The 24,296-nt window shown below is 47.9% G+C and overlaps 1 protein-coding gene across 1 annotated transcript in view; it reads left to right on the top strand.

Moving 5' to 3' along the window:
- LOC122376221 (murinoglobulin-1-like) overlaps positions 1-24,296 on the top strand; it is a 53,003-nt gene that overhangs the window by 13,433 nt on the left and 15,274 nt on the right. Inside the window, exons 7-14 of the mRNA XM_043356006.1 lie at positions 94-254; positions 1,861-1,960; positions 3,083-3,130; positions 5,365-5,532; positions 16,791-16,879; positions 17,387-17,462; positions 18,637-18,810; positions 19,155-19,331. Coding sequence (XP_043211941.1) covers positions 94-254; positions 1,861-1,960; positions 3,083-3,130; positions 5,365-5,532; positions 16,791-16,879; positions 17,387-17,462; positions 18,637-18,810; positions 19,155-19,331 — 993 coding nt within the window. The remainder of the gene's footprint in view (positions 1-93; positions 255-1,860; positions 1,961-3,082; positions 3,131-5,364; positions 5,533-16,790; positions 16,880-17,386; positions 17,463-18,636; positions 18,811-19,154; positions 19,332-24,296) is intronic.

Genomic DNA, 24,296 nt, shown 5'->3' on the forward strand with positions numbered 1-24,296 from the left:
TATTATACGATTCCTCCAATATCCATTGTCATTAAAATAGCATAAGCCAGGAACCATGGTCTGACAGTACCGTGCCATTTTGCATATCCATAGAGGGAAGACTGGAAGATGCACTACAAAACTGATGATTTCTACCACTGGGAAGAGTTCCATGTGGGGGACGTGTCGCCGCTAGCCAAGTTCGACGTTGATATCACGGCCCCAGAGAAGATTACCAATGATGAGGATACTATATCTGTGACCGTCTGTGTCACGTGAGTTGATTCGCCCAAGTGCCACCAGAGAATGACTAGATAGTGACCCCATGGCCGCGTAATTAGCACATAAAAGCACAACTTTGCATTATTGTGATCAGATGGTATCACTTCGGGAGCTAATCTACCGATATGCGCATTCCCCAATGTTTTAACCCTCGCTGGACCTATTGGTTTTCAACATACGCGCCGGCCGAGGAGGGGGGGGGGGGCGGGTACGACCCCCCTCGCCGTTTCGCCCCTGGTGGAGCTAGCGCGTCACGGAAAAACGAGCGTGTGCGCCGCTACGAGACGCAGAGATTGGTACCCGATTTTAATGTCCTGGGTCAACTGGTGACCTCTGAGGTCAGGTCAAGTGCCCCAAGGTACGATTCAGTTTTTGGTGAATAACTTCGCAAAAATGGCCGCAGAGCCGCGATTTTGGCAGCATCGTGTTCGCCTCACTCAGGCGCGTCGAATGATATACTTTTTGTTTGGGTCAGGTCAACTTAGGGTGTTGACCTCAGGTCACGGTCAGGTCAGCGCCCCCAGGTTACGAAGCTGGTCGAAAGAGGTCATGTCGCAAATCATTCGATTCGGAAGGTCTTCCTGAGTCCATTGGTGGGATTCCCAACTCGTTAGCTCAATTTGATCGGGAGTTATTGACGAAAAACTAATATAACCTTGATGACGTCATAAATGACGTCACGCAAGGTCAACATTGCAAAAGTTACGCATCTGACCTTGCAAGGAGTGCATAAAATCACGATTCTGTGTGCTTGAGAGAGTTGGAGATCGTTTCCGGCGCCAGAATAGCAGTTTTTTCTTCCCCATTGATTTATAATGGTGAGGTCACGAAAATGACCTGACCTTACATGACCTTCAGGAAAAATCCGAGATATACAAGTTGTGAGACTCGTAATGGATACTAGATACTGCAAGTTTCATTTCCCTGTGACAGCTTCTCTGGCAGTGAGGGCGTTGCGAAGTTGCGACATCAGAAGACCGTGCAGAGGTTCACTTAGGACGTCATAGGTCAGTGAACTGACCTGACCCGAAAATGCGGTTGGTTTCAAAAGATCCGACTTGAATCAAAGGTCAGGTATGCCAAGTTTCAGCTCTCTATCGCCAGCGTGTTCGGAGCTATCTTGAAAAGACCCTTTGGGGGGAGGGGCGGCACCCGCCCCCCCTCGGCCGGCGAGGGTTAAAAAAACTAGCGCTAAAAGCGTTGAAAAAAAATTCGACGTTTCACCAGTGCAAGGTTTTAAGTACACGCATGAGAGTCCAGGCCAGTGACCTGAGTTGAATGGAAAGGAAAACAGGATTTACCCAAGGGTCCACGAAAGGATTCGAAGGCATTGCAAGACCTATTAGAGCTTTTTTCTAATACACTTTGCGCAAAAACTAAAGAAATCGGTAGGATATGCCTCAGCCTCTTCTGGATCGAGAGCGCAGCTTACGATCATTGCTCAGTGCATTTCTGTATTGCGCCTACTAATCGGCTATGTCATGAACACGACGTTTTCATCAGGCTTTCACGACGTTTGAAACCGGTTAGATTTATTAAAATATGCTGCTCTGGTCCTCAATATACGTCTTTTTGTTACGACGTTTTCACCTTTTTCAGTTATAAATCTGGCACGCCCTTAGTGGAAGCCTCGGTGGATGCTGGTCTTAAGGCAGCAATGGGAATAGACGAAAACTCTTCCCGCATGGCTCATGCACTTGTAAGTTTCCCCAAAAGGCCTTAACTAGTGATGTAGGGGAAGTTGGGGGAACGCCGAATACTTTTTTCTGACGCCCGTAGCACGCAAGGTAGACAACATAAGCTATTCTTGTTGGCGTCATTCGAGAGGCCAGTCTTTTGCCTTTCAAACATACCAGGCGCATTTGATGAATTCGCATACCGTTAAGCGCACAAACTAAAAATATCAAAGAAGTGACTTTTTCGGCGTTGCCCCGGACTGCGGGGAAAGCCGAAAATGGGAGAAATGATCTATGGGAATGCCGAAATTGAGGTTTTGCTATTTTATCTCAAATTTTATCCAGAATTCGTCAAAGCTGACACGCGTTTTAAGAGCTTGAGGACGCTTGGTGCACACTGGAAGTTATAATTGTGTGATATAATAAGAAAAGGCCAGGTAAATCATTCCTTATGGTAACAGGCCGTTGTGTCGGTTAAAAGTGTAATTTGTGTGACTAAAAATACGCGTTGCTATTCTACAGCGGTAAAGTTCACGTAGCGTACTTTAACGCGCGTAATTGCACGTTTTCGGCATTACCCCAGCCAGCCATACTTTCATTTGCAGGCCCATAACTTTTCAACGTGCTGTATAAATTTCAAATAGGCAGCACACTTATGCAAAGACGTGCTGAAGATTACTTGACCGAATTGGCCAGACAAACGGTAGCATAATGAGTAGGAAATGCAGCTTCGAAGACGCATGTAGTGCAAAGGAAACGTACCTTGAAAACGCTCTTGGCGCCCTCACAGCCGAAGTATTCCGAATGACGACTGGTAACAAACATGCGATAATTGGTAGTCACTTAAGCTTCAGAGCATCACTGACAGGTGGCATCCATGTCGTACGGTTTTCGAAATATCTCGAATTTCGGCTTTGCCCCAGCTCCGGCATTGCCCCGACTTCCCCTACAGCTGCAGATTCACAGTGGTTTATTCTTTATGATGACTTTCACCTACCCTGGCTGACTTTTGTTTTAGTCGTGTTCTGTCATTGAATGCTTAAGGTTCGGTCATAAATAGTTAGAATCAGCAATATTGTTTCAAGATAGCTTTTTGTATAAAATCGACCTCCACATTCATTTCACCATCTCCGTATCATTTTCAGACTGATTCGAGGGGGTGTGCAGTTCTGGACATGATCATCCGATTGGAGGTATTTATACCCTGTTTTTCTTATTGGTGATTTTTACTTGCAGGTTAGCCAACTGAGCGTTTATAGAACATTTAACCGATAGGTGTGAACTGTCCGATAATTTGGAAAAAACTGCCATGAATAGGGGAGATTTTCTTTTTTCGCCAGGTATAAAATGGCATAAATACCAGTATAACGCCTTTTGGGGCGACTAACGGAGTGAGCGAGAGGGTGAGCCTTGCACGTGCGAAATTTCGAGGGGGTACCTCCAGCTGACTTGTGCACGGCACCCTACTAACCGGTCTGTAGCGATGTGCCAAGTTTGAGCACAATCGGCCCAGCCGTTCTCGAGATCTGGAAGCGGCACCCTGCACGTGCGCACGTGCAAGATGGGTCCCAACTGACTTTTGCACGGCACCCTACTAACCGGTCCCTAACCATGTACCAAATTTGAGCGCCATCGGTCCAGCCGTTCTCGAGATCTGGAAACGACCCCTGCACGTGCGCACGTGCAGCAGCACCCCAACTCTGGCACATGGATATGCAGTGCCTAGTGGGTGCCTAACTACATGCCAACTTTCAGCGCAATCGGCCAAGTAGTTACCGAGATATTGCAACAATTACAAAAGTGACACCTCTTCGTTTTGCACGTGGCACGTGCATAAGGGGTCACCCACATGCATCGGGAATAGTCCAATACTTGGTAGAAGGAATGAAGCTAACCCACAAAAATTACCGCATGTAAATCGGTCAAGTGGTTGCTGAGATATAAGCTTCGCAAAAGCGTGACCACGGCCGGCCGGCCGCTCATACTCAGAAATTTCCGTTATTCTACTAGGGTTGACTATTAAGTAATGGAAGTGCCTCTAGCAATTAAAAGCTTTTGCACGTGCACACATTTTTTTGGTGTCATCACGTGCGCCGATCTTTTTTCTATCCAATAGTGAAGACCAGATGTCTTTAGCTACATTTTACTCTGAGCTATCGACGTTTTTCCAAGAGACCACCCAAACCTGCGGCGCACGACAAAAAAGGAACCTGGCAATGGCCAAAATCGTGCGCCAGGGCGAGATCACCAGGGCTCAGTGGCCAAGTGTTATGGCTACACGAATAAAATAATGTAAGTTGCTATATTTTCATAAAAACAATACATATAACACAATAAATAACAGCACCACTACTCCACATAATCGCCTCCTAGCATCACACACCGGTCCAGCCTCTTGACCCAGTCCTGGAACGCCGCCAGGAGGCCATCTTCGCTGATCTGCGCATGCACGCGGCACACCGCCCGTCGCACCTGTTGCCCGGCGCACCTGATGCCGTCGCTCCATACACTTTTAAAAGAAATTTCCTGATCTCAGCAGGCATTTTCCCTACCACAAACTGAGATTTAATGAGCTCGCGCTGGCGCGCGATTTTGGCCATTGCCAGGCTCTTTTTTTGTCGTGCGCCGCAGGTTTGGGTGGTCTCTTGGGAAAACGTCGATAGCTCAGAGCAAAATGTAGCTAAAGACACCTGGTCCTCACCATTGGATAGAAAAAACATCGGCGCACGTGATGGCATCAAAATAATGTGTGCACGTGCAAAAACTTTTAATTGCTAAAGGCACTTCCATTACTTAATAGTCAACCCTAGACGTAAGACTCCGCTCGCTTCGCTCGCTCCGTAATTATTGCTATAAACCTGCTCGCTTTAGAGCTTAAACTTTGAAGAATATCGATTCATTCATTTATTCATTCATTCATCTTCTACTTCAGATATGTGCCATTCATTCCGAACAGTTCCCTAAAACTAAAGCTTTGTTTGCCACATTGGTACGTACGTTGCCCTGCGAAAAAGGATTTTCCTAAATATTTGTATTGAAATACCGCCAGGTCTTGTCTTCACAACGGAAACATGTCCAATTCCTAAATGTGTTCTAAGCCCAGGCGTGTTCAATGTCTAAATATCTTCACTGCCTCGGTATGTCCAACTTGTCAATGCCTTTGTTGTCCCGTTTAAGGCTGTGGACAGCAGTATGTCGAATTCCTTAAATGGTCTTTGCCCCGCTCTCTCCCATTATTTAATGGATGGGGGACCCATCCCATTCTTCACCTTCCGTCAGAGTGTCGTGTGAAATATCAATGCCTCCAAGTTTCAAACGCTTCACTTCTCGCAGCCCCTCTTGCTCCGATAATGGCGGGTGAAATCCCGTCGTCACAGTCCCCCTGCACTGACACCCGGTTGTTCGGTGTACCTTCCTTCATCCACAGAGGGACATCAGGCCGATGTTCATAAACATTCTGATTAACGTCACCGACTCGACGTCACTGATCAAGGAAGAGCGCAGTGTCAGCGTCAGGACTACAAACATGCTAGTGGATGTGGAACGAATCGTCAAGTTCGACACGATTCCGGCCAACCTCAGTCGCACACTAGTGGTGAGTGACAGACGCGGAGAAGTACGGCCCTCCAGGTATGGTTGGTTGCTAACATCACAATAATAAATCTGTATTGATGAATTCATCTAATGGCTGTTGAAAACCATTGCCGAAGTGTTGGTATGAGCCACCTTCTCATTTCTATCGAGTCATTTTACTGGACTGGCTCTGTCATTCAAAATTATTGTAGGGGAAGTTGGGGGAACGCCGAATACTTTTTTCTGACGCCCGTAGCACGCTAGGTAGACAACATAAGCTATTCTTGTTGGCGTCATTCGAGAGGCCAGTCTTTTGTCTTTCAAACATACCAGGCGCATTTGATGAATTCGCATACCGTTAAGCGCAAAAACTAAACATATCAAAGAACTGACTTTTTCGGCGTTGCCCCGGACTGCGGGGAAAGCCGAAAATGGGATAAATGATCTACGAGGAATGCCGACATTGATGTTTTGCCAATTTATCTCAAACTTTATCCAAAATTCATCAAAGCTGACACGCGTTTTAAGAGCTTGAGGACGCTTGGTGCACACTGGAAGTTATAATTGTGTGATATAATAAGAAAATGCCAGGTAAATCATTCCTTATAGGTAACAGGCCGTTGTGCCGGCTGAAAGTGTAATTTGTTTGACTAAAAATACGCGTTGCTATTCTACAGCAGTAAAGTCCACGTAGCGTGCTTTAACGTGCGTAATTGCACGTTTTCGGCATTACCCCAGCCAGCCATACTTTCATTTGCAGGCCCATAACTTTTAAACGTGCTGTATAAATTTCAAATAGGCAGCACACTTATGCAAAGACATGCTGAGGATTACTTGACCGAATTGGCCAGACAAACGGTAGCATAATGAGTAAGAAATGCAGCTTCAAAGGCGCATGTAGTACAAGGGAAACGTACCTTGAAAACGCTTTTGGCGCCCTCACAGCCGAAGTATTCCAAATGACGACTCGTAACAAACATGCGATAATTGCTGAGTCACTTAAGCTTCAGAGCATCACTGAGACGTGGCATCCATGTCGTACGGTTTTAGAAATATCTCGAATTTCGGCTTTGCCCCAACTCCGGCATTGCCCCAACTTCCCCTACCAAAAACACATCGGCTAGCCAACCACTCTTTTGCTGGAGGGCCGTACATACACAAACACGGCAAAGAAGTAAACTTGAGACGAATCTCAGACTGCAGTTACAAAGACACTGAGACTACACAAACTCGGCAAAGAAAGAGACTAGAAGAATCACAGACTGCAGTTACACATGCACAAACTACACACAGATACAGATTATCCACTACACAAACTCGGCAAAGAACTAGACTTCGGACGAGTCACAGACTGCAGTCGCACAAACGTAGACTACACAAACTAGAGCCTTCATTCACATTATCCCTTGACAGAGACTACTTATTACATAGGCAGACACTCCACAAATTCATGACTATATTCGTTAAGGCCTGGCTACACTATGCGTTTTCTGCGTGCTTTTTTGTGGGTTTGCGTGTTTTGCGTAATATCGTTCTAGAAAAAACAACGATACTAGGGCCCAATCTTACCAATGCCGTGAATAGGATTTGGCAGCACTGACCGGCGTTAACGGCACTGATATAAATGATATCCTTTTTATTTACATCCCGCTAATCTTGTCCAATAATTTTGATAGGGTGGATGATTATGAATGTTGCCTGAACGAATGAATAAGTGAATGTGGAATAGCTCTGAATGTTACCAAATGCCGTGAATGCGCATTCAGGCATTTGGTAAGATTGGGCCTAGGTACGTTTTTGTGATGTTTTTTCCTTTTATGTTAATATAGTAGTTATTTTCAATTTTGTATATAAATAATGTAAAAGTGATATTATTTATAACTTTTTCTAGAACGATATTACGCAAAAAACGCAAACCCCACAAAAACCGCACGCAGAAAACGCATAGTGTAGCGAGGCCTTTAGCTAATTTGTGAGTAAAGTTGATAATTTATTTGTGTGCAATGTGCAAATTATATATGGCATTGCAATTTATTTAGGTACTTCATCCTTTATTTTAGTTATAAGAAAAATGTTACCCTATTTACCAGTATTTATAAACGCACAAAGGGGGGGGGGGGGTTGCCATCCCCCCGCCATTTCGTTCCTGTTGGAGATAGAGCTTCGCGGTTAGGACCAAAAAGATTATTTGGGAAGAGATGAATCTAATGATACCCAGTTTTACATTCTCCGGTCATTGGCCTACCAGGTCAGGTCAAACTAAAAATGTTGCTGTTTTGGATCACCGTTGGATATCAAGTGCGCTGCTCTTCATAAGCCGATGACGATGCATAATTGTGGTGCCAAGCCAGCTAGAACCTCTTCGTCACACTATCCGACCAGGTTTTTGCTGCTGAGATCATTTCAGGTCAAGTTAGGTCAAGGTCAATGTGTTTGTATGTCTCTGTGTGTGTGTGTCTGTGAGTATACTGATGTGAGCACCGATTGTTTATGTGTCCAATTACATGAGATCATGAAATAAGAGGCTTTTATAAAAAAAGCAGTCAAAGAAACCTCACGAAAACCAAATTCAGCTGCCTAAACCGTAATGTTTTTAGATGACCTAGGTTGACCTTGACCCTGACCTGACATCTGTACATCGTCGAACAACATGTTCCATGATAGGTGGCCGTGGGAGGTAAGACTGGCAAAAAAAGCCAAAATCCAGGTGTTAAAAGCTCACAAGACCCATAGCCAACGCAAGATATTGGATATTTGTCATTTAAGTCATGACATGACCTGAAGAACAAGGTCATATCTCCGAAACCAAAAACCACAGAGACTTGAAATTTCCAGTGGACATCAAGAAAGGATAGAGCAGCTATACGAAAAATCAGGCTTCTAGCTCTAAAATGTTGAGCGCAGAGCAGGAAAACTACCTGGTGGCACCCCCCATGTGCGGGCGAGGCTTAAAGGTATGTGCCAGCTTTCCTGGACCGTATGGAGTTAATGGCCCAGATAAGGAACCGGATTTTTAGAACTTATCCATACCTTCAAAACTCATGGAAACGTCTTAAATTCTTCAAATTTTGAGTACCCCAGTGCGAAATTCGCCCCGACGGGTTGTCGGTCGTACCCCAACCACATTTCACACCACTATGAACAATAAATGCACACACTGAAATCGCTATTACCGATATGCTCATCCAATCAAGTTTCGATAAACCCGTTCATCATCATCTCCTGCGGTTTCGAACACGCCTGTTAGGTGGTGCGGTAGACCACGCCCAAAGCCAGGGCCCCGTAACGTGAGGTAGCCGAGTCAGGGCACTGGGCAGCGTGCGCTGACCCAAAGCCGGAGCCGCGCGTCCTCCCGGTGTCATGTGATAGCCCGGGGCTGCCCGCGGGGATGCGGTAGACCGCGCCCAAAGCTGCGGCCCCGGCTTGGGTCAGCGCACGCTGGCCCGACTCGGCTGCCTCACGTTACCGGGGCCCTGGCTTTGGGCGCGGCTTCTGCTCATACTTTGTGGTGCGGTGGTGGTGCGTCGGGCTGCGCGCTCTGACTTCGGCCAAGAAAAAATGCGTCAGCTGATCATTGTCATTTCTGCCACTTGCGTGTGGTGAAATGGGGTCATAACTTATGAGACGGCTTTTTCATATCAATTATTTTACATAAAATCATATTTCAAACCATAAATAATGTTCGACAGCCAAATAAAAGAAACAATACCAATACGGGCTTACAGTTTAAGGCTCGACATTGTGTTGTCTACGATTAGACAGCTGATAACTCATTCCCGTACGTCGTATGGTCGTAACACTATAATGACCTTTGCTTATTGTCACAAGTGCGCCGCATTCGCGATTGTTGCCGACGCCTGTTTGCAGGTGAGCCCACTACAGTTGTTATATATATCTAAAAACCGATAAACTTTTAGGCGAAAAAGGCACTATTCCAGGCCCATTTTTGATTTTTTTTGCGATATTAGGTAAAAACAGAAGCTTCTTATCCTAGGAAAAATAAAATGGGAAATCTTTCAAAGGTGGCACACTACCTTTAAGCCAGGCATTCTATAGAATACCTACCTAAGTAGTCAGGGATTCTATAGAATATGCGCCTGGTCGGTCAGACTTCTATAGAATGCCTGACCTATATATATATATATATTAGGGTGGTCCTTATTTTCGAAAATCGTATTTGGATACCTTGCGCCCCTTCAATCGGTGCCGTTTAACGAAAAAACATGTCTGTCAAAATTTCAGATCCCTACTTCATTATTTACTGGTAGCTCAACGCTCGTTCGTTCGTCAATGTTCGCTCTATGTCCGTTTCGTCGATCAATGCTCGTTCCCTCTTCCTCAGGTGTAACGGTTGTCTACGTCGCAAACTTCTGGGTACATGGTGTCCCCCAGTGATTAACTCTTTGGAGCGTTCCCAGTAGCGGCGGAATACCTTCAATTAGGGGGGGAGGGGGCACTGCCGACTTTTGGTCCTATTCTTTCCATGCAACGCCCATAGGGCTAATGTTAAAATGACAAAATTAAGGGGGGCACGGTGCTCCGGTGCCCCCCCCCGTTCCACCGCCTATGCAAGCTCCCATCCCGCGGCCAATCTCTCGCCTACATCCTCCACCGCCACCAAATCCTCAAGGAAACGGTCCGGGAAGCGGCCAACCGTACGTTAGAGAAGGTAGAGGAGTTCTGGGCCAGGGCCAGGAATCCCACCCAGCACAAAGGGAGAGCGGTCAAGAAGGTGGCTCTCTTCGACGAGTGGAAACGCCTAAAAAAGAACAAGAACAGGACTTCCGCCACCCAAACAGGCAACGAGGACGCATTCAAGAAACGTCTGGAAAACATCTTTGATATCGCCCACGGTGACGCAATGTCCTTGATAACCATCCCGGAAGATCGCGCCTTCCTTCTCGCCCAACGTGAGCCAGGGAGACGGGATAGAATGACAGAGGCAGGCATGGCGCTCCATTCCCAAGAAAAGAGGAAGAGGAGGAGGGATGACGCCGAAGAGAGGAGGAGGAGCAAGGCGTCGCGTCGGAGGAGGCGCGGGCGGCAGCCGACCAAGTGGAGCTGGAAAGCATAACCTCGAGTAGCTCCGAATCGTCCCCACTTCGCGGAGCCGTGAGGCCTGGCCCCAGCATGGGTACAGCCACTCTGTCATCCAGAAAGCGTGGTCGAACCACGGTCATCACGCCGCAACTTTTCGCTAACGTCTAACGTCTAACGTGTGTGTGTGTGTGAGGGGGGTCGGTTGGACCCCTCTGCCGTTTGGCTCCAGATCGCGCTAGAGCTTTGCGAAAAAAACGAGCGTGTTTCCCGTAACGAGAGGAAGCCGATGATATCCAATTTAAGGTCCTAGGTCATTGGTTGACCTTCCAGGTCAGGTCAATGACCCAATGGTCAGGAAAATCGGGACCTGCAAGAGCTTCGTACAGTGAAGCTGTTAAGTTTTTGGGGGTGCTGATCACGAATTTCATGCTAATTTTGATCACATATGATGTCTTCGTGCATTTAGACCAGGTCGGGTCAGGTCAGGTCAACCATTAGGCGTCCTGCCGGCTACCCATAGGTCTCAACTACCACTGGTGACGTCGTAACACGTTACAAAGGCACTAAAACTACTTCTTAAATGTTCAAATGGATGCCAAATTCGAAATAAGCCCGAAAAACTGCTCTAGAAACATGTATAACTCGGAAAAGTGAAACGAGGTCATCATAGGTCAATGAACTGACCTGACCTTCAGGTGACCTTGACACCCACCGTAATGCATGGGGCGAACATCATTTCACATGTTTGGACGTTTATAATCGTAAAAAAGACTAGAAACGCGCGGATAATGAGAGCTGACATACGCTGAATCGCGACTCCGGCCAAACATGGTCTCGAGAAATAGGTCACAGGTCAAAGGTCATTAGGGTCAGGGTCATGAAATTTTCAGAGTAGGTATCAAATTGATCAACTCGAGGGTACTGAAAGTTTCGTTGCGATCGGCCGCTTTTTACGTGAGTTATTTGCGAAAACCCATGGGGGTCCATCCGACCCCCTACACATACGAGGGCTAATATGCATTGAGCCACCAAAAAGCATCCGCCGATTTCGCTCTTTTTGCTCTTTTTCCACGTTTCTAGACGAATGGCATCATTTGAGGGGGCGCAAGCGCGAAAAAATACAAATTAAAATTTTGTATGGAAATAAGGACCACCCTAATATATATATATATATTAGGGTGGTCCTTATTTCCATACAAAATTTTTATTTTTATTTTTTCGCGCTTGCGCCCCCTCAAATGATGCCATTCGTCTAGAAACGTGGAAAAAGAGCAAAAAGAGCGAAATCGGCGGATGCTTTTTGGTGGCTCAATGCATATTAACCCTCGTATGTGTAGGGGTGGGATGGACCCCCATGAGTTTTCGCGAATAACTCACGTAAAAAGCGGCCGATCGCGACGAGACTTTCAGTATCCTCGAGATGATCAATTTTATACATACTATGAAAATTTCATGACCCTGACCCAAATGACCTTTGACCTGTGACCTATTTCTCGAGACCATGTTTGGCCGGAGTCGCGATTCAGCGTATGTCAGCTCTCATTATCCGCGTGTTTCTAATATTTTTGCGATTATAAACGTCCAAACATGTGAAATGATGTTCGCCCCATGCATTACGGTGGGTGTCAAGGTCACCTGAAGGTCAGGTCAGGTCAGGTCATTGACCTATGATGACCTCGTGTCACTTTTCCGAGGTATACATGTTTCTAGGGCAGTTTTTCGGGCTGATTTCGAATTTAGCATCCATTTGAACATTTACGAAGTAGTTTTGGTGCCTTTGTTATGTGTTACGACGCCACCAGTGGTAGTTCAGACCTACTATGGGTAGCCGGCAGGACGCCTAATGGCTGACCTGACCTGACCTGACCCGACCTGGTCTAAATGCACGAGGACATCATATGTGATCAAAACTAGCATGAAATTCGTGATCAGCACCCCCAAAAACAATACAGCTTCACTGTACGAAGCTCTTGCAGGTCCCGATTTTTCTGACCACTGGGTCATTGACCTGACCTGGAAGGTCAACCAATGACCTAGGACCTTAAATTGGATATCATCGGTTTCCTCTCGTCACGGGCAACACGCTCGTTTTTTCGCAAAGCTCTAGCGCGATCTGGAGCCAAAAGGCAGAGGGGTCCAACCGACCCCCCCCCCCCACACACACACACGTTAGACGTTAGCGGAAAGTTGCGGCGTGATGGCCGTGGTTCGACCACGCTTTCGGGATGACAGAGTGGCTGTACCCATGCTGGGGCCAGGTCTCACGGCTCCGCGAAGTGGGGACGATTCGGAGCTACTCGAGGTTATGCTTTCCAGCTCCACTTGGTCGGCTGCCGCCCGCGCCTCCTCCGACGCGACGCCTTGCTCCTCCTCCTCTCTTCGGCGTCATCCCTCCTCCTCTTCTTCTTTTCTTGGGAATGGAGCGCCATGTCTGCCTCTGTCATTCTATCCCGTCTCCCTGGCTCACGTTGGGCGAGAAGGAAGGCGCGATCTTCCGGGATGGTTAGGTATCAAGGACATTGCGTCACCGTGGGCGATATCAAAGATATTTTCCAGTTGTTTCTTGAATACGTCCTCGTTGCTTGTTTGGGTGGCGGAAGTCCTGTTCTTGTTCTTTTTCAGGCGTTTCCACTCGTCGAAGAGAGTTTCCACCTTCTTGACCGCTCTCCCTTTGTGCTGGGTGGGATTCCTGGCCCTGGCCCAGAACTCCTCTACTCTAGTACCTTCTCTAACGTCCGGTTGGCCGCTTCCCGGACCGTTTCCTAGAGGATTTGGTGGCGGTGGAGGAAGTAGGCGAGAGATTGGCCGCGGGATGGGAGCTTGCATAGGTGGTGGAACGGGAGGGGGCACCGGAGCACCGTGCCCCCCTTAATTTTGCCATTTTAGTATAGCCCTATGGGCGTTGCATGGAAAGAATGGGACCAAAAGTCGGCAGTGCCCCCCCCCCCCCTAATTGAAGGTGTTCCGCCGCTACTGGGAACTTGGAGCCAAGGAGTTCATAACTGGGGGACACCATGTACCCAGAAGTTTGCGACGCAGACAACCGTTACACCTGAGGAAGAGGGAACGAACGTTGATCAACGAAACGGACATTGAGCGAACATTGACGAACGAACGAGCGTTGAGCTACCAGTAAATAATAAAGTAGGGATCTGAAATTTTGACAGACAGGTTTTTTCGTTAAACGGCACCGATTGAAGGGGCGCAAGGTATCCAAATACGATTTTCGAAAATAAGGACCACCCTAATATATATATATATATATATATATATATATATATATATATATATATATATATATATATATATATATATATATATATATATATATATATATATATATATATGTTTCAATGAAAATGACAGCGTAACGGGCGTTGTTTTGCTTCTTGCCAAGATTCTCTAGGCTTCTCACAGTTTTTCGATCATCTAAGGAAAATTCATGTAAAATAGTGCCTATATTGCCAGGTAACGTTTCGTCAACATATCCGTTAACATCTTCAGACATGCATATAAGGCACAAAAACAGAAAAAAGTACATCTATGGTTCGGATCGTGCGTCGCTAGATAACAGGTTTGCATTTCTTCAGTGACCTAGAACTAAATTAAACAGCAACGAGAGCAAGCAATTGTAGCAGTAGCACCTCCGGTTACACTTACACTTCCACACTGCGGTATCGAGAACAAATTCTACCAGTCCGTGATGTCATTAACGTACATACAATCGTTCATAAATATCTTTAACACAATCGTCCATCAACATCTTTAACACAAATAACCATTCAATCGAGATGACAATCATTCTCATTTGCATTCGTATCTGATCCTAAGCCTTCCTAAAACCTTGGTGCTAGGGGCCGTCCATCATAGAGCGAGAGTGACCCTTTATATATATAGAGACCCTCTCATAAACAGACAGATGGATATGAAAGGGTCACTCTCGCTCTATGATGGACGGCCCCTAGCACCAAGGTTTTAGGAAGGCTTAGGATCAGATACGAATGCAAATGAGAATGATTGTCATCTCGATTGAATGGTTATTTGTGTTAAAGATGTTGATGGACGATTGTGTTAAAGATATTTATGAACGATTGTATGTACGTTAATGACATCACGGACTGGTAGAATTTGTTCTCGATACCGCAGTGTGGAAGTGTAAGTGTAACCGGAGGTGCTACTGCTACAATTGCTTGCTCTCGTTGCTGTTTAATTTAGTTCTAGGTCACTGAAGAAATGCAAACCTGTTATCTAGCGACGCACGATCCGAACCATAGATGTACTTTTTTCTGTTTTTGTGCCTTATATGCATGTCTGAAGATGTTAACGGATATGTTGACGAAACGTTACCTGGCAATATAGGCACTATTTTACATGAATTTTCCTTAGATGATCGAAAAACTGTGAGAAGCCTAGAGAATCTTGGCAAGAAGCAAAACAACGCCCGTTACGCTGTCATTTTCATTGAAACATGTATTCGTGAAAAACTGCTTCCCAACTTCACTCATATATATATATATATATATATATATATATATATATATATATATATATATATATATATATATATATATATATATATTAGGGTGTCCCAAGCATACATGGGAAAAACAAAACTATGAAATATTCAAGGGGCTGAAGTTTGCCCCGGTTCCACTACCGGTAAGGAAGACACTGGTCGAGTTTCAGAGGAATCAGAGTATATTTAGAGGTTGCGAGCTTGTGCACTTTTTAAGTGAGCAAACCCCATTTAATAATATGTGTAGGTATATACCGATTGAACAAGCATGACAAATCAGGGTATTTAGACAATTTTACAGCAGAAGGTAGCACTGCACTATCTATGAAACACTTTCTTTGTCTATCCATCCTTGATTTTCTTGGGCTGCGTCTGCTGATGGTGATGCACTAGCTGAAGCAGGTATTGCTTCTGCTCTTCTGACTTGGTGGTGGTGTTGTACCGCTAGATAAGCGAGATTCCCCGTTCGGCGGCATCATTGACGATATTAAGAGCCCTTGCTCTATGGCTGACCATGTGATAGGCTGCGTCGTCCTTCCTTATTAAACTCCTTGGTTTATTTCGCGATGAAACCTGGGTCCACCACCAGAGTCGTCAGCAGGAACATGGATGGACCAGGAGGTTACAAAGTCTTCGAGAGGAATGCCAATGCTGCTTCAACATGGCGGCAATTGGAGATCGTCATATTCCGTCTCAGCCTAGGCAGTAGGACCGTAAGAGGGACGACGAGCTGGTCAAGAGAAGCAGCCGGCTTCCCGCAGGAGGTGCCGGCAGAAGCAAAGGCCATCACAAGTGCCGGAGCAGGGGCGGCTGCAACTGCTTGACGCATGACATGGCCAGACTCCTTCTTCAAGAGGATCTGGGGAGACCGGATGCCGACCTCCACCTCAGTCTCTGGCGTAAGCAAGGGCTAGGCGGTGGATGCCTATCTGCATCAACTACGTGCTGGATACTGCAGTAGGTATGTCGTACCAGTACATCCACCGGATCGGCCGCCTCCTGGCGCGGACCTGCCCAGTGCCCAGGGTGACCCGACGTGCGGTACTCAGCGGTGAGGTGCGCCGTTTGCAAGGAGACGACACACCTGACCATATCCTGATCCGGTGTATGTGCCTGGACGATCTTCATCTTAAGTTAACCGGCAACAAAGATGCGACCGAGACGCAGCTGCAGAGGAGGGAAGTGGTCGCGGCCTTTGCCCGCGACTTCAGGCACCATCAGGAGCCTAACGATGGTTTCTGGAATGATGCTCGTCGATGGTCGCCTTGCGGACAGTTTGAAGATGAAAATTGTGGCCAACCTCCGGAAACCGCCAAGGAAACAGCTGAAACGACTGGAGGGAAAAAGTGCGAACGATTCTGCCCCGTCTGAATCATGCCATGCATGCGATCCTAGTAGCCATGTTAAAATGCACCTAAGAAGAGACAAAAATGTTCATTTGCTCGCAACCTCTAAACGTACTCTGATTCACTTGAAATTTTGTCAGCATCATATCCCAGCCAAGTGGAACGGGGGCAGCCTTCAGCCGGTCAAAAATAATTAACAAAAAAGTTTTTTTGGGACACCCTAATATATATATATATATATATATATATATATATATATATATATATATATATATATATATATATATATATATATATATATATATATATATATATATATATATATATATATGATGTTTGTTAGCGTTGACAAATTCTGCTGTGATCTTTTTTTTGCAGTACCGTGTCACATACTTTGGCGAGGAAGGGCCAGTGACGAATGAAGTGATAGAGATCTGCACTCGGACCGTGTACTACCCACCTACTCGGTGAGTGAGTGAGAGAGTGAGTGAATGGGTAAGCGAATGAGTGAGTGTGTGTGCGCGTTTGCGAGTGAGTGGGTAAGCGAATGAGTCAGTGTGCGTCCGCGCTTGCGAGTGAGTGAGTAAGTGAATGAGTGAGTGAGTGAGTGAGTGAGTGAGTGGGTGCGAGTGAGTGAGTGCGTGAGTGCGTGCGTGTGATTGAGTGAGTGTGTGAGTTAGTGTATGAGTGAGTGAGTGAGTGAGTGAGTGAGTGAGTGAGTGAGTGAGTGAGTGAGTGTCAGAGAAAATTAGCGTTTCAGTATGACAGCGAGTCGTGTGCTGTCCTTGTTGATACAATTTATGCGCATTTTGGCATTCTAATTTTTATTTTCTGTTATATCTTTATCTTTGTCGGCTTTATCCTTATTATTTAAGCATCCATATTTTCATCATTATTTCCACTAATTCTTATTTTATGAAGACATCCGCCGGAGCCATTCTGACCGTGCACTAATGCTGCCACTCGGTCCTCAGGAATGGGTTTGGAGTCAACACGTCGTCACCATTGGCTGACTTCACTTACCTCCTACCAAAGCATGAGCTTAACAAGGTACGACACGACGCCGAACGGGCATGAGCTAAACAAGGTACGACACGACGCGGAACGGGGATGAGCTAAACAAGGTACGACACGACGCCTAACGGGGATGAGCTAAACAAGGTACGACACGACGCCGAACGGGGATGAGCTAAACAAGGTACGACACGACGCCGAACGGGGATGAGCTAAACAAGGTAGTAGGTACGACACGACGCCGAACGTACATACATGCACTGAGCTGTCAGCCGAAAAAACGTCGTCCTGGTGGGGGAGATGCCTACGATGCCTTTTTAACCCGCGCCGGGCCGGGGGGAGGGTGTTTGTTTTTTGTCACACCTGTTCATGCACCTTTCCGCACATGTTGTGAAAATTTCAGACCCAGGGCTTTCAAGGTCAGGTCAAAAGATCACGTCACGTGACCTCACCTCAGAAAAAGTTTCAATCCTCGTCAGAGCTACAGCGGCCGAACGATCGCCTTGAAATTTTCAGAGATTGATAAGAATAACAGTATGTACAAAATGTATATCTCGGAATTCTGATATCGTTGACCTAAGGTCAGGTCAATTTTGTGTCCTCCCATTATAAATCAATGGGAGAAAATTGAAATGCACCTCTTGTGGACGAATGGTGTTCAAAACCCTCTCAAACATCGGTTCATGGGTAAACATGACACACTGAATCGAAAAAATGCACCTCTAACCCCTCTGTGTGCCCCTGAGGTCATCTCAGGTCACGAACGGTCACCAGCAGTTTCTTTTGCCCGGCTGGCTGACCTCGTTTTTGACATCTTGTAGGAGGACGGCTTGGCGGAAAGCATTCGGCTGGTCCTTCAAGGAACGTGTGAGGCCTCCAGGCGCCTATTGAGGCTCCTCACGTGCTCACATTGAGCACCTACATATGCCGGAGATACCAGCTTTTCAGGCTTCCATCATTTGTGATCACACACATGTATATATTTGTATTTGTCGCTGTAAAAGCGGTGCATAATAAAGAATGATGATGATGATGATGATATCAGTGGTTGTTAGTTCGTGTGGCTTTCGAAACTTATGGGCTACCAAAGACTAGAAATATCCGCAGCCGGCGATGTTGCCGTTGAAAAACTGACTCCAGGCCTGTCACTGCAGCCTAACGGAGCTCTATACCTTTGACCTTGGTCCCTGACCATATCATTTGTTTGCAGCTTAGTCCGGAGCTTCTTGCAGAACTGAAGAGTCTTCCACTCCTCTGGAGAGTGAATCACACGGAGGCTGAAACGACTGAAAAACAGTGTAGAAACATCACGACGGACGGCGAAGGCATCGCCAAGCTGAAGATGACCGAGTTGTCGCACCGAGTTCACACGGTGGAAATCGAGGTATGATCAGTGATCATACCTCAGTGATCACTGATCACTAAGCCGTGCTGTCCGGTATCCTTTCTCGACGGTATCCTTCATTGAATGTTGTCTTCATTGCAGTACCTTGATGATAGTAGGTATTTCGCATTTGCAGATTCACATCAAGACCACAATAAACTCACTCTCTCCACCCTCTTGTAACAGCCCTGCTCTGTCTGTCTGTCTCTCTCTCTCTCTCTCTCTCTCTCTCTCTCTCTCTCTCTCTCTCTCTCTCTCTCTCTCTCTCTCTCTCTCTCTCTCTCTCTCTCTCTCTCTCTCTCTCTCTCTCTCTCTCTCTCTCTCTCCCTCTTTCTCTCCCCTAGGGCTCGGACTGGCCAGATCTGCCATGGAGCGATGGACTGAGAGTTATGACATCACCATCCGGCTCCTACCTGGCTTTCGATGTGGCTGAGATGCCCGTGAAGCTTCCCTGCCATGGCGACATCCGCCTACCGCTGCTCTCCACCGTGCCCAAGGAGTCGCTGGTCGTCCAGCTACAGGTCAGCTTGGAGGGGAACATGCTCATGATGTGATGGACGATCTTGGTGAGACTGACCCCCTTTAGCCTTTGTGTACTACTGGTACTATAGATGCTGCAGTGGATGATGATTTAGTATTATGGGGCGCGCTAGCAAACGCTGAAGCGATGGGCGAGGTAAGAACTAACTGGTTCTGGTGAAACATTTAGCCAATGCTTGAGATTAACCCTCGCCCGCACATGGGGGGGGGGGGGGTGGTTGCCACCCCCCCCCAGGTAGTCTTTCTGCTCTGCACTCAACATTTTTAGAGCTAGAAGGCTGATTTTTCGTATAGCTGCTCCTCTATCCTTTCTTGAGGTCCACTGAAAATTTCAAGTTTCTGTGATTTTTGGTTTCGGAGATATGACCTTGTTTTTCAGGTCATGTCATGACCCAAATGGCCAATTCTCAACATCTTGCGCCTGCCATGGGCCTTGTGAGCTTTTGACACCCTGATTTCGGCCTTTTTTGCCAGTCTTACCTCCCACCTATCATGGAACATGTTGTTCGACGATGTACAGGGGTCAAGGTCAGGGTCAAGGTCAACCTAGGTCATCTAAGATAATTGCGTTTTAGGCAAGCTGAATTTCCTTTTTGTGAAGTTTTTTGACTGCATTTTTGGTAAAAGCTTCTCAGATCATGATTTCATGTAATATGGACCCAAAAACAATCGGTGCACACATCAGTATACACACAGACACACACAGACATACAAACACATATAATTGACCTTGACCTAACTTGACCTGAAATGACCTCAGCAGCAAAATTCTGGTCGGGTAGTGTGACAAAGAGGTTCTAGCTGGCTTGGCACCAGAAAACAGCATCGTCATCGGTATTTGATAAGCAGCGCACTTGATATCCAACGGTGACCCAAAACAGCAACATTTTTTAGTTTGACCTGACCTGGAAGGTCAATGACTGACCTGAGAAGGTAAAACTGGGTATCATTGGATTCGTCTCTTCCCAAAGAATCTTTTTGGTCTTTACAGCTAAGCTCTATCTCCAACAGGAACGAAATGGCGCGGGGGGGGGGTGGCAACCACCCCCCCCATGTGCGTTCTAGGATGGGAAAATGGCATGTGCGGGCGAGGGTTAACCCTCGCCCGCACATGCCATTTTCCCATCCTAGAACGCACATGGGGGGGGGGTTGCCACCCCCCGCGCCATTTTGTTCCTGTTGGAGATAGAGCTTAGCGGTAAAGACCACAAAGATTCTTTGGGAAGAGACGAATCCAATGGTACCCAGTTTTACCTTCTCAGGTCAGTCATTGACCTTCCAGGTCAGGTCAAACTAAAAAATGTTGCTGTTTTGGGTCACCGTTGGATATCAAGTGCGCTGCTTATCATATACCGATGACGATGCCGTTTTCTGGTGCCAAGCCAGCTAGAACCTCTTTGTCACACTACCCGTCCAGATTTTTGCTGCTGAGGTCATTCCAGGTCAAGCTAGGTCAAGGTCAATTATATGTGTTTGCATGTCTGTGTGTGTCTGTGTGTATACTGATGTGTGCACCGATTGTTTATGTGTCCATATTACATGAAGAGAAGCTTTTACCAAAAATGCAGTCAAAAAAATTCACAAAAAGTAAATTCAGCTTGCCTAAAACGCAATTATCTTAGATGACCTGATGGGATATTGTGACCGCGGACCAGCCGTGTGGGGCCGTGGAACAGGGCGGGGTCGGCGGCCCGGCCGTCCGGCCGGCGAGCCGCCTGACCGCCGCGCGGTCATCGCGCATGCGCTCTGTGCCGTGGTTATATAAGGGCGCGACCGTGACCAGACTGGGTCAGTCGGCGGGTCGCCGTGTCCGTGCTTGGTCTTCGGTCGCTGGAAGCACAATACACCGTGTCGTGGTATATGCAGCTTTACTTGGCCCTAACATATTTTGGCGCGGTCGGTAGGACCAATAACGTAAATGGGCTGCATATGAGTTTTTAAGAAAGAAGATTGCTGTGAGAGTTCTGTGACGGCCTACGCAAGCTCACGGTGGAAAAGGTGGACGGAGCCGGTGAGTAGAGACTTTGGGTGTTGAGAGGTTCTCTCCAGTAGAGTTCAGTATAACAAACTATGGATTTATCTACCATTTTCCTTTCAAGAGCTTCGAAATTTAGTGGAGAGTCGGGGGAAGTGTGGCAGAAATGGTTCTGCCGATTCGAGGCTCAGACGGCGAGCATGAAAGCCGGGGACCGGCTGGCGGCTATGGTGGGTCTTTTGGACGGAGTCGCACTGGACACATTCGCGTCACTCACCGAAGAGTCACGGAAGGCCTACGGCAGGGTGGTTGAAGCACTGAAAAGTCGGTTTGGTCGGCAAATAAGCACGTTGCAGGCTCATGTCGAACTCAACCGAGTTTGCCAATCACCTTCGGAGTCTGTTGAAGACTTCTCAGCCAGGATCAGAGAGTTGAGTGGGCTAGCCCAGCCGGCTCTGCCCAGCGACCACAGCGCTATGGAGGGATTCCAGTGCGGCCGATTCATCTGTGGCCTCCGTGACACGCAATTGCAAGAGAGGTTAATCAACCAAAACGTATCCACTCTGACTGACGCGGTACGCGTTAGTAAAGAATTCGAGGAGACGAAGAAGACGATCAAGGCGGTGCGAAATCGCGAGGTCGACGTCATCGGGGCGGTCCGCCCGGTCGGGGGTGAAGCAACCGTGAGTCAAGCCGAAAAGACTGTGACGGACAACAACCGGCTCACAGTCATCGAAGATCATATTCGCGGGCTACACGAGTCGATATCGGCCATCACAATGGCGCCTAAGACGACAACTGATGCGAGTAAGTCTCGCCGACTTCCCCGGTGCTACCACTGCGAGCAGCCGGGTCATTTTCAGCGAGACTGCCCCGAGCGTAGCCGTGGTTCACCTAGCGTCAGATGCTTCGGCTGTGGAGAATTGGGTCACCTCAAGCGACACTGCCCCATTTCATTGCCGTCGACAAGGGATGGGCGCGCGCTGCCGCTCTGCTTATGTTGTGGGCAGCAGGGCCACTGGATGGCAGGGTGCCAATACTTCCAGGGTGGCAGCACTGGCGGAGGCCACTCCGAGACAAGAGCTGCTGATCCCCGGCGGGGCGCCGGTGCGCATCAGGAAAACTGAACCGGACTGGAGCCGTGGGACAGGTCCCAGTCCTCTCGAAAGCGTCCCCACTCACGGCGTCGGCCGTTCGGGTCGTCATTCACGGCGCTTCGACATGGGCGCTGGTGGACACTGGTGCCGACTTCACTATGATGCGAAGAGGATTTTATGAGGGGAACCCAGCACTCAGAGCAATCCGGCTCAGCCCGAGCGCGCGCAATGCTATCGGAGCGGGAGGTACCTCCCTCCAGGTAGTTGGTGAGTTGGAAAACCTCTCATTATGCATTGATGGAGTCAGCTTCCGATGCCCGGTAGTGACCGTGGCAGACGACCTCGTGTACGACGTGATACTAGATCGCGACTTCACGTGCATGCATCGCACGGTCATTGACGACGACGCTGGCTCATTCAAGATTGGAACCATGAGCGTTCCCCTGCCGAGCCGGGAGCAGGTTCGACCAAGACGTGCGCGAGTGCGATTACTGTCGAACGTCGTCATTCCAGCACGGTCAGAGAGCGTGGTAGCCGGTAAGCTGGAGAGAGTGGACGGCGTGCAGAGTGATGAAATGGGTGCAGCCGGGATATTCGAGCCATCAACCGTAGCGGAGCGGGAGGGACTCCTGACTCCAAGGGCTCTGGTCGTTGCAGACGACGACGGGTGCGTCTCGATCATTTTGACAAATGTTGGGTCTGAAGAAGTCCGTGTTCTCAGAGGCAGTGACCTAGGGACATTTTATGATGCTACAAACGAGAAGGACTGCGAGTACAAGTTGTGCCTGGCTGCAGACGGAGGCGTTGAGGACAGTGATGATGATGACGTTGATGATGTGAGCTGCAGAACAGAAAGGCGTCAGAATACGACGGTGACAGAAGTACTTGATGTGGACGGATCTGACTTCTCAGCGGAAGGAAAGGAGAAGCTCAGAACCATTCTCAGCGAATATGCAGACATCTTCAGTCAGTATGCGGGTGATATCGGCAAGACAGATTTGCTCGAACACCACATCGACACAGGGGAGGAGGCTCCCGTGAAGCAGAGACCACGGCGGGTACCAGTTAAACTCCGCGAGCAAGTCGAGATGCAGAAGACGCAGATGATGAAAGATGGAATAATTGAAGAGAGTACAAGTCCGTGGTGCTCCCCAGTCGTCCTGGCCAGAAAGAAAGATGGAAGTTTCCGCTTCTGCGTCGATCTCCGCGCGATCAACAGCCGAGCTCGCGGATGTGCGCATCCTCTGCCGAGGGTCGACGAGGCGTTGGATACCCTAGCGGGGGCAACGTGGTACACGACGCTCGACATGGCGACCGGTTACTGGCAGGTCCCGCTGGCCACAGAGGACCGAGAAAAGACGGCGTTCTCCACGGGCAAAGGACTCCATCAGTTCCGGGTGATGGCCATGGGTCTCAAAAATGCTGGAGCCACCTTCCAGCGACTCATGGAACTGGTGCTTGCAGGTCTGGACTCGAAACGCTGTTTAGTCTACCTTGATGACATCATCATATCAAGCAGATCCGAGGACGAGCACATCGCAACGCTCCGTGCTGTCTTCAAGCGAGTGAGGTCGGCGAAGCTGAAGCTCAAACCAGAAAAGTGCCGCCTCGCAAAGCGCGAAGTTACGTTCCTCGGTCACCGGGTCGCAAAGGAGGGACTCCTACCGGACCCACATAACATCCAGAAGATACTCGACTGGGCTCCACCGAAGACGGAAGATGGCATGAAGAGCTTCCTCGGATTGTGCGGATATTACAGCCGTTTTGTCCCACAATACATGGATCTCACGAAGCCGCTGAGGGAAGCCAAGGTGGTGGGTGACCACCTGACGTGGACGCCGGAAGCTGAAGCAGCTTTTGAGAGTCTGAAGCAG

The sequence above is a fragment of the Amphibalanus amphitrite genome, unplaced genomic scaffold (genome assembly GCF_019059575.1).
Source record: "Amphibalanus amphitrite isolate SeventyFive unplaced genomic scaffold, NRLGWU_Aamphi_draft 002057F_arrow, whole genome shotgun sequence".
Taxonomy (NCBI): domain Eukaryota; kingdom Metazoa; phylum Arthropoda; class Thecostraca; order Balanomorpha; family Balanidae; genus Amphibalanus; species Amphibalanus amphitrite.